Source organism: Octopus sinensis, linkage group LG6 (genome assembly GCF_006345805.1).
Source record: "Octopus sinensis linkage group LG6, ASM634580v1, whole genome shotgun sequence".
Taxonomy (NCBI): Eukaryota; Metazoa; Mollusca; class Cephalopoda; order Octopoda; family Octopodidae; genus Octopus; species Octopus sinensis.
Genome location: NC_043002.1, coordinates 56,611,199 through 56,622,719, shown reverse-complemented (window position 1 = coordinate 56,622,719; position 11,521 = coordinate 56,611,199). Strand labels below are relative to the sequence as shown.

Genomic DNA, 11,521 nt, shown 5'->3' with positions numbered 1-11,521 from the left:
GCTCGAGACCAAAACGGTGCAAAAATATTTCCGACTGGGAAACGAAAAAAGAAAATGCCCTCAACTATGGTCTGGCTTCGTAGAAACAAAAAACAAAAAAAAAATAGATAAATATAAATAAGAGAAAATGGATAAATCCGAACTGGGAATATAATAGTAGCGAATTGTTTTACATAGATAATCTAGAAATTACACGCGCGCGCGCACGCATATATGTATCTCTAAATGTGTGTGTATGCATGTATGTGTGCGTATAATATATATATAAATATATATATATACACATACATACACACACTGAAATGTATGTATATTATTTTAATGAACGAGTCCTGAGTAAAAATATCAGGTTTCACTGGAGATAACTGAAAAATTATAAGACTGGGAAAATACACAAAAGCTGTAAGCAAACAACTCACTATTATTGATGCAGTAGATATTTCTATTAGATTTCCAGTAGTCACATAAATACGTATGTATGTCTACATATACATATATATATACACATAGATACATATATATATGCATGCATACAAACCACCTGTATAGAATCTTAAGTAGTTGAAATGCAATAAAACTCTAAATCTAGAAATATTAGCCATGTTATTCAACTTCAAAAATCTTTCCAAAAGGTTTCGTCGAGTATCTCACGTGTGCCAAAATCAACAAGTTCTCTCTTTTTATATATATACACACACACATACACACAAAAAAAAATGGGGGCACTGAAATTATTTTTGTGGAATTTTATAACTGAAATTTCGGGGGAAAAAGATTTTCAGAAAACGCCGCTAAAAGAGAATAAAAAATTAAGTGTAAAGAAACGGGGGGGAAAGAAAGTCGAAGTGCGAAAAAAAAAAATTTTTTTTAAACCCAAATGAAGAATTGTAAGAATAGATGTACGAGTTGTTTACGTCGCTAGATAACAGTTAAAATGACAATGTAACGTCAGAGCGACCCTTGAGTGAAATTAGAGCGACCACATAAATATTTGTTCGATTCTTGTCTACATCGATTGAATATAGGTCAGGTAGATGATCGGAGTTAGTTGTGTATATGAATATAGTATAAATAACTTAATGACTGGGAGACGACGAAACATGGGTGAATCACGAGCAGGGGGTGGAGTAGAATTACAACTTTATCAAAACGGATTCTTCCGTGCTCTTTGATTAACGATTTTTTTTTCGAGGAGGGGGGGTAAGCGAATGTAGGAGCTGTGTATACAATCTCTCCCCCTCCCCTTGTCCCTTTCGATCAATAATTACGATTCAGGTAAACATGGGGAAAAAAAAGATAACAACCGAGTCGTTTCCACAGACACAACAGTTAATTTGAGATCTACAATCGATTCTTAAACGTGCGAGTTTTATTATATCCAACACCAATTTAAAACAAACAAAACAAAAAATAAGTAAAATGGGTGAAAAAAAATACACATGGAAGTTAGTGGTAGTAAGTTGGTTTGACGAAACTAGCGAAAAGATTTGTAATAAAAACTCGGAGATTTTACCTTCTTTACGAAGCTTCATGCAGTCATTATCATCTTTAGCAATGTCACCACTTTTAGTATCGGTGCAACCTACAAGTAAACAGACGATTAAAAGGTAATCACTTTTGGGACAACTAAACACTTACTAAAGGATGTTGATATCATTTTTAGTAAGTACTCCCAAAAACCAATGTACATGTCTTGTCTTTAAAAAGGCTGATCGGGAGTTTTAACTTTTCAAAATAGATGTATATCCTGTATGAAAGACATTGATATTTAAACTCACCGACATCATCCTTTAAAGGCACGTTTTCGGCCCAAACTGTCCAAGGCTGACCAGCGTATTTTGCAGGACTATCGCCTACAGTCGCCATTTTACATGTTTCTTGTTGCATTTCGGAAAGCTGCGGACACTGCCGAGCATGACGTCATATTCGCCCTCTTTCGACAACTCCTCCGAATCTTTAAGTCGCTTATGCCTTTAATAAAATTCAATAAACGGGTTATTTTCATGCTTTTCTCGTATTTATTTATATCTGTGCTTATTGCATATATATATTTTAAAACTGAGACAAGATCATGAGGCTTTTGCAGCAAATTAATAAATAAAATATAGTTGTTTACATGTTGGCTCATATATTTATACATGCAAGTTTCCGTGTACATGCACGTATGCACGTGTTAACTTGTAAATAATTTTATCTTTCTCTCTATCATCTTAATCAAAACATTTATATATATAAATCTCATCAATATTTATTCCTATCATCTAATACTTGGATGAATTTCCCAGTAACTATCACGAACCAACCCCGTGGGTGTGTGTGTTTGTATTGAAAAATTGTTATTGTTGAGACTCTAAGCGACTCATGTTTATAAAATGGCGGTTACAGACGGTAAGTCACATGCATCAGGCATGACTTTCACATATTTTTTGATAAAATTGGAATTTTATTTACTTTTCTTTCCAAACTGAGAATTATTTAACATTTTGAAACGACTTGTTATCATATTTGCCGCTCGATCAATGTATTTTGATGTTTATAAACATTGCAGTAATTCCAGTTGCTGTAGTTGTCATAGTCGGAGAGACCGGTTTATATGGCAATACATGTAGCGAGACATCGATCACTTAATTTCAGAGAATTTTTCGTATTACTAAAACTATCTTGATTATATTCAAAATATCAGTTGTTATTAAGTCTGTCTTTTTTTTTTGTCTTGTTTTTTGTAATGATTGAATTTAAAAAAACCATCACTAATAAAAACAACATCGTGCCATCTGAAGACGCTCGATGGGTATATGTTTGTTTTGTTTAATATATACACAAATAAATATAGACATATTTCATATATATATATAAGGGATCAATATATTCTAGTTGTTACCATGGATGCTTTCTAACACATCATACCCCTTTATTTGAATTCTGTTTTAATTTTTAAATGAATTTAAGTTTAATTCTTGGCAACTTTTTTCTAAAGTTTGTTTAGATTTGATCCAATACACCTATAGTTAGAGATATTCTCTTATTGCATTATCTAATGTGTCCTTCCTTTTTTAACATAGTTGGGTAGGATTTAAGAAAATGTAGCTCAGCTTCTTTTTTTTTTTTTTATTTGGCGGTATGCAACACTCGACATGCTCCCTCACTAGTTCTGTCTACGAGAGTTTAGTAATTGTGGAGTTTGCATATGTAAAATCAAAAATTTTACATTATTATATGTGTATGAGGACAGCTTTTCATTTGAACGTACTTCTGTAAAGAATTATCATGGGAACTTCCTAAACCGAAAAAAAAATATGTAGAAATTACATTAGAAAATATATCTTCATCAAGTTATTCCGCTTTTTCTGAATCTGAAAGCGTTTTTATACGAAACCAAGATATAATCTTTATTCTCTGTCTTACGAACTTGAACTGAACAATTGCCGTAATATTTCAGAAAATATAGTCTATTGCTCTCGATTATGTATGTTATTCCATTGATTTATGAAGGAATTTTAACTCAAGATTTATGAAATTTGACTAGGATAGTAAACATATACTGCGGCTTTCATTTTGTACCCTGCATGCAATAGTAGTTACCCCTTCTGTACTCTATTCATGTATGGGGAGATATAATGTGTATTTTATCTATATTGCATTGATTTTCTTTTTCTACATATGTATCATCGAACAAGGAAGCTAAATTAATGACCAACCAACAGCTAAGTTGGTAAAATCAATAATTGATGTAATAAAAGATGTTCTCCAATTCAGTTTTTCTTTACACTAACCGGACTTCTCGAGTTTAACCGAGGTTTTTCTCATTTGTGTATGTGTATTTCTTTGTTTATAAACTGAAATATTGCTGCTGTATATCAATAAATTAAAACAATTAAAAACTGTTTCGACTACCTTCTACATTCTCCAGCCATTTAAAAATTATTGAAGTTATATAAATTAACCTTTTCCTTTAATTTCGATTCTCTAATGATCCAATCGAAAATGATTCCTCTATATTTTATTAGCTTTTTATGATCGTTGACCTCTCGAAGAAATACCAGGGGAGATTAGTATAATGTAACCTGTTATTGTTTAGATTGCCGTACTTCAAAGAAACATTTATTTACATTTAAAACACAACGACGATGATGGTGATGAATAAATCTAGGTGAAAACTGAAGCAACTGCTGTTGTTGTTTCCTCGATCGACCCTGGTCGGGCAGACCTTTGATGAAATCCCTCCAGTCGTGAGCATTCCGTGTTTTTTGGTGATATCGAAGATTACGTTATAGAAAGGGTCTTTATTTTAAGAAGGTTGTGCGACATGAGGAACATTTACTCGATAGTTCTAGCATCTTTTGGCCCCGGAGGAACTTTATAACTGTCAACTTCCTTTTCAACAGAAGCTAATTCGGTTAATATATAGTCCTAGCTATACGTAACAAATCTTCGTCGAGTTATTCAGTTGGAAGGGTCGTTAGAGCATCAGATAGAATAATAGCTTGTGGTAATTGTTTCAATCCTTTGTGCTCTACATTCAAATCCTACCGAGGTCAGGTTTGCTCACCAGCATTTTGCAGTCAATAAATAAAGTACCAGTCAAAGAATGGAGAATTAGCAGAACTGTTAGAATGCTGGAAAGGATGCCTTGCAGTATCTATTCTGGCTCTTTACAGTCTGATGGTAAAACATGTGGCAACAATGTGGTTACATTATTATTTAACCCACAGCATGGCTTTGTAATGTCTAACTTGAATTCAATAAAATATGCTATGTTCATTTTATATATATAAACACCCATGCGATGCCATATCAAAGCACCCAGTACACTCTGTAAAGTAGTTGGTATTAGAAAGGGTATCCAGCTGTAGAAACCATGCCAAAACAGACAATGGAACCTGGTGCAGCTTGTCAGCTCTGGTCAAACCTCCAACCCATGCCAGCATGGGTGCAATGGGTAAATTGTTGCTATTTTCTATTTTTAATTTCATGCATTGTTTGTTTTTGATTTTGCCGACTACACAGTATAGGAGGGTTAGTTGGGCACCGTCTGTGAGAAAAACAGCTCCATGATGCAGTTCACTCTGCCAGAAATTTGGAAATAACATGCTGTACTGCTTGACATTCATGCCGGAAGCTCCAATACAAACATTTCAGAGTGTTTGGGTGTTAATCTGAGGATTCAGAAACAGCTGGATGAATCTAATGGTGATTATGAAGGTACGGCAGCTTGGGAAACTCACTTGTATTGTTCTGATGAGAAAAGAACTCCTGAATATGTTGGTGAGATCCATGACAACGATTCCTCCAAGTCAATCAGGTCCATCGCCAGGTTACATAATAATCAAGGGGGTTGCAGTCTGGTACAGTTGGGTATATTTTGGTAAATATATCTTTTAGAATGAGATATCAGTGTTATTTTCATTTTTGTGTAATTTAGACGGCAATTTATTCACCGCACTCTGTATGTATATATATCATCATCATTTAATGTCCATTTTCCATGCTGGCATGGGTTGGACAGTTCAACAGTGGTCTGGGAAGCAAAGAGGCTGCACCAGGCTCCAGTCTGATCTGGCAGTGTTTCTACAGCTGGATGCCCTTCCTAACACCAACCACTCAGGAGCCAGAGGGGGCTGGCATTGACCATGATCAGATGGTGCTTTTTACATGCCACTGACACAGGAGCCAGTCAAGGCAGCACTGGCTTCGGCCATGTTTAGATGGTGCTTTTTATATGCCACCGACACAGGGACCACAACTATGATTTCCATTTGATTTTCATTTTGATGTACTTGACTCAATAGGTTTCCTGAAGCACAGCATGTTACCCTACGATCCAAGGTACTTTTTGAGTGGGGTGGTTATGCGACACTGGTGTAGGTTACAGCTGTGAACTCACTTTATTTACCAGGTCTTCTCAGTCACAGCATATATCCAGAGGTTTCAGTCTTTCGTCATTGTCTCTGTGAGGCCCAACGTTCAAAGATCATGCTTCACCACCTCACCCCATGTCTTCCTGAGTCTCCCTCTACCACAGTTCCTTCCACTGTTTGGGAGTGGCACTTCTTTACACAGCTCTCCTCATCCTTCTGTAGTGCATGACAATACCAACACAAATGTCTCTCTTGCACACCACATCCGATGCTTCTTATGTTCAGCATTTCTCTCAGAGCGCTTACACTCTGTCATGTGTACACACTGACATTACACATCCAACAGATCATGCTAGCTTCATTTCTTTCGAGCCTACACATGTCTTCTGCGGTCACAACCCATGTTTTGCAGCCATGAAGCATGACACACATGCATCATACAATCTACGTTTCACTCTGAGTGAGAGGCCCTTTGTCACTAGTAGGGGTAGAAGCTTTTTGAACTTTGCCCAGGCTATTCTTATTCTGGTGGTAACACTCTCTGAGCATCTGCCCTCACTACTGACTTGGTCACCTAGGTAGCAGAAGCTATCAACTACTTTTAGTTTCTCCCCCTGTCATGTGATGGAATCTGTTTTCCGAGTAGCTGTGGTGTTTAATGCCCCTGTGCATCTGCTGCACATGAAAGCTATCTTCCCGGTTAATCTTCTTTTGATGTTGCTGCACCTCTTATGTGTCCATAGCTTACACTGGGTAGTTAGTTAGTTAGTTAGTTAATTTTTTGGCTCAAAAAGCAAAAAGCAAGGCCATGTAGAGGGGCATGGAGTTATGTACAGAGTGGTGTTCATGTAAAGAGTTCAGGCCACTTGAGGTCAAGGGAGACTTTGAACCAAGCAGTCGTCGGCATCTTCACCATCTCGTCTGGCAGCTTATTCCACGGATCCGCAACCCGAACGAAGAAAGCCCCTCTCCTTCGATTGAGATGAAATCGTCGCAGATAGAGCTTTTCGGAATGACCCCGCAGCCGACGCTCTGGAGCAGGAGTGAAGAACAGCTCTTTCGAGAGGTTACACTTTCCGCTTATGATGTTGTGAGCAAGAATGAGATCTCCACGGCGTCTGCGTTTTTCTAGAGAATAAAGGTCGAGCGTCTTCAGCTTTTCTTCATAAGACAAATTCTTGAGACCAAGAACCATGCGGGTAGCCAGCTTCTGGACTCTTTCGAGATGCTGTATGTCTTTGAGGAGATAAGGAGAAGAGGCTTGAATCCCATACTCCAATATGGGTCTCACCAGCGTGACATAGAGCGTTAGGAATATGGCTGCGGTGAGCATTCTGAATGCCTGTCGAATCAAGAACAGAATTCCGCGTGCTTTGTTGGCAGCATGGACGCACTGGGCCGAAGGTGAAAAGGAGGAATCCACCAAGATACCCAGGTCCTTTACCTGATCGGTCCTCTCCAGCAGCAGACGACCCAGCTCGAAATCAAGTTGAGTTGCAGGAGGAGAGCCAACAGGCAGATGACAGCACTTTGACACGTTCAGACACAGGTCCCATTCGTTAGACCATCTCCAAATTTGGTGGAGGCATCAACGAAGATCCTCTATATCACCGCGAGGAGTGACAGAATTTCTACCTACACCTTTTCTACAGATCAAGCAGGGCCACCTACCTGAAGGGGTGTGTGATGTGTTCGCCTTCCTACTTACTAGAACTTTGGTCTTTGCGACATTGACTCTAAGGCCCTTCGATTCTAAACCCTGCTTCCACACCTGAAATTTCTTCTCTAGTTCTGATAGTGATTCTGCTATGAGGGCCAGGTTATCAGCATAGAGGAGCTCCCAGGGGTAACCTGTCTTGAATTCCTCTGTTATTGCCTGGAGGACTATGATGAATAAGAGGGGGCTGAGAGCTGATCCTTGGTGAACCCCTCTTTCTACCCAGAATTCTTCACTATACTCATTACCAACCCTAACTTTACTAACAGCATCTCTGTATAGGGCCTGTACAGCCTTTATTAACCATTCGTCAATCCCCAGTTTCCATATCGCCCACCAGATAAGGGATCCGGGGACCCTGTCAAAGGCTTTCTCCAAGTCCATAAAAGCCAAGTATTGGGGTTTATCTTAGGCTAGGTATTTCTCCTGCAGTTGCCATACCAGGAATATAGCATCAGTGGTGCTTTTGCCTGGCACTAAACTGAACTACATCTCATCTAAGCAGACCCTCTCCCTAATTAGTTGGGCTATGACCCTCTCTGTGACTTTCATCACCTGATCCAGCAGTTTGATACCCCTGTAGTTATTTCTATCTAAAGCATCACCTTTACCTTTGTAGCAGTTGACTATGGTGCTACTACCTGGTTTACAATACAGATGACTAGACCATAGCCCACACCACCAGGTGTTTTAAGCATCTCAGCAGTGATTCCTGGCTTCATATCCTTAATTGCTTTATCTACCAGGGAGTTGTCTATTCAGATAGTTGGTTCCTCTACTGGGTCAACATTTAGCAGGCTCTCCTCCACCCCTTCATTCTCCACGTTCAGCACTCTTTCATAATGGCTTCTCCAAGCCGCTTTGTTTTCTGAATATATACATATTGACCTGTTCGCCTAGCCTGCAGGGTGGCAGCATTCAGAAGCTAAAATGCTGCAAAGCACATTGTGATCAGCAATACATAACAACATCCAGTAGTTTGGTTGATCACATGACATTATATAATTCATTTGATTTATAGTGTTTAAATATGAGCTACTGTTAGTTTCAGGCTGAGCCTCAATGATTGCTTGAAGGCACAAGGCATGACATATAAATCTGCCAATTTATTGAGTTTTGCAACATGAATCTAATAGTAACTCATATTTAAATACCAAGTGTAGTAAATTATACTTATGTCTCCCTCTGGATGCCGTACATTTTTTGTGAATCCTACCAGTAACGGAACATCATCATAATTTAACACCCATTGTCCATGCTGGAAGGCTGGATGCCCTTCCTGGCGCCAGCCACTCAGAGAGTGTAAATGGTGCTTTTACACGCCATTTGCATAATACCAGGGTATATTTACATTCCACTGGCACAGGTGCCGATTTGCGTGACACCAGTATCTGCCAGGGTCTTCTTCTCAAGCACAACATAATGCCAAAGATCTTGGTCATTGCCTCCATGAGGCCCAACACTCAAAAGGAATTCAGCTACTTTGCTTCCATGAGGCCCAGCAGTCGAAAGGAACTCATCCACCTCTGTGAGGCCTAACACTCGAAGGGAACTCAGCGCCTCTTTGACTCCATTAGGCCCAACTATATATAACCACTATTTATGGTACTTGTTGTCTGGAGAAAGCATTTGTTAGGGTACCACATTTAGTTACTTGGTGGTCGCTAAAGAAACTAGATGTAGACAAATTGCTATGCACAAAGATGCAGTAAGTAAAGTCAACAATTAATTTAGCACGAAAGTAGAGTCCATCAGGAGTCAGTCCTCAGTCCTCTCCTGTTCATTATAGTTTATAGGCCATCACAGACGAGTTTAAGAGTGGTTGTCCATGGAAACTCCTATATGCTGATTTAGTTCTCGTAATTGAATGAATAGGGAGAGTGGGAAATTTCAACCGTGGAAACTAAGCCTAGAAGTGAGAGGTTTTAAGGTAAATCTAACAGAGATGAAGGATTTAGTAACTAGGAAAGCAGGCAAAACTCTGGTATCTTCAGGAAAATGGCCTTGCTTGATATGCAGAAAAAGAGAAGGTATAAACTCCATGTTTTATCCAATGTAAGCTCTGAATACACAAGAGGTATATCGGAATCACAGGCAAACTAACAGAGTAAGCATGCTTTATATGTGACTTGCACTGGAGCAGTATATGTTATGAGCATAGAAGCAGTCGATAACTTTTGTTCCTAAGATAAAATTAGCAAGTGCAGTGGTTGTTCCAAAAAGGTTGTGGGGAGAGTAAGAACAGATGGGAAAAATTTTGAGGTGCTTCTACCACTGCTGGCAACAGAAGTCTCTTTCCTTGGAGTGAAGGGCAGATTGCATGATCGTGAGACGTCCTTGAAGGTAGGGGATTTAACAAGGCTACAAAGCAATGTAAGTGTGCATGTGCAAATGTGTTGAGAGAGAACTGGGCATATGAGGCATCATATGTTGTGTGCAAGAAAGAAGATTGCACTGGTATGGACATGTGGTGCACATGGATGAGGATAGCTGTAAATTACTTAATGTGGATGAAACTTGCAGAAGAGGGAGATTCAGGAAGACATGGGACTAAATGGTGAAGGCTGATCTCATGACCTTGAATTTTATGGTGGAGATGAGAAAGGACTGGAATGTTCAACAATATACAGTTCTTGAGTAGACCTACCCATCTTGGCAAAACTGAGATTCTGGAAGCACAAGGTGTGTGTATGTATGTCGAGAATGGACCCCAACTATGCGAACCTGTTTGTTGGCTATGTTGAGGCCCAAATATTCTCACAATTTACTGGTCCCACTCCTGAACTATATAGTTGTTATATTGATGACTGTCGGTGAGACCTCACTCTCCCGCAAACAACTAGACTCTTTCCTCTCTTTTGTCCAATCCTTCCATCCTGCCCTCGAATTCTCCTGCACTATTTTCAACACTTCCATCACATTTCTTGACATTTCAGTTAGCATACACTACACCACTCTCACTACCTCCATCCACTACAAACACACCAACTCACACTCATACCTTAACTTCTCCTCTTCCCACCCTACCCACATGAAGCTCTCCATCCCTTACTCCCAATTCTTCTATCTGTACAGGCTCTGCTGTGGCAACCATGACTTTGAGACTCAGTCTCAATTCCTGGCTCACCACTTCATCCTTCATGTATATCCTTTCACCACTATCCACACATTCCCTGGACCATGCTTCTGCTGCCTCTCCCTGCACCTGTCCCGCCATTGCCCATCTCCCATTTCCCCTCACCTACCACCCCTCCTACACACCATTCTCCAAGCCTTCTGGCGACTCCAGTCCAACCCCTCCACTTGCACATCTTTCCCAGCCTACCCCTTCCCTCTTTCAAACGAGCCCACAACCTGCATAACCTCCTGGTCTACAATTTCTTCCCTAACCCCACCTAGCTCATTCCTCTGCTCCCACCCACACTACCACACTTGCTCCTACCTCTCCAACACCCCCATTATCATCCCTATCATATCACTGGCTCCTTTACCTGCACTTCTATCAACATCATTTACTGCATCTCCTGGCCTTCTCTATACATCAGTCAAGTGGGATGCCGCTTAGCTGACTGGTTTATAGAGCACCTCTGAGATATCACCCCATCTCATGCCATTTCCACTCTACTGGTCATTCACTACAACACCTCTCTGTTCGGATTGTCTTTGCACAGGGGCCATACAGACTACAACCTTCACCATGAACAGGAATTAAACTTCTCTCTTCGCTCATTTGCACCATATGGGCTCAACTCCCCTCCTTCTTCAACCCCTACCCACCTTCTTTCGTTGATACCCTTTCCACCCACACCTCCACCCCAAACCCTCATCCACACCACACCTTACACGCATGCACACCTTCAAACCTTTGTTTTCAAACCAGTCACCATGTTTGATCGCTAAATCCACACATTTTCGTATTCTCTCTCTGTTTATTTTCTCTTATTCC

The 11,521-nt window shown here is 39.8% G+C and overlaps 1 protein-coding gene across 1 annotated transcript in view; it reads left to right on the top strand.

Moving 5' to 3' along the window:
* The first annotated feature begins 2,245 nt into the window (after positions 1 to 2,245).
* Positions 2,246 to 11,521, top strand: part of LOC115213141 (THO complex subunit 7 homolog) — a 107,000-nt gene continuing 97,724 nt past the window's right edge. Inside the window, exon 1 of the mRNA XM_029782074.2 lies at positions 2,246 to 2,388. Within this exon, the coding sequence (XP_029637934.1) occupies positions 2,373 to 2,388 (16 nt within the window). The 5' untranslated portion in view covers positions 2,246 to 2,372. The remainder of the gene's footprint in view (positions 2,389 to 11,521) is intronic.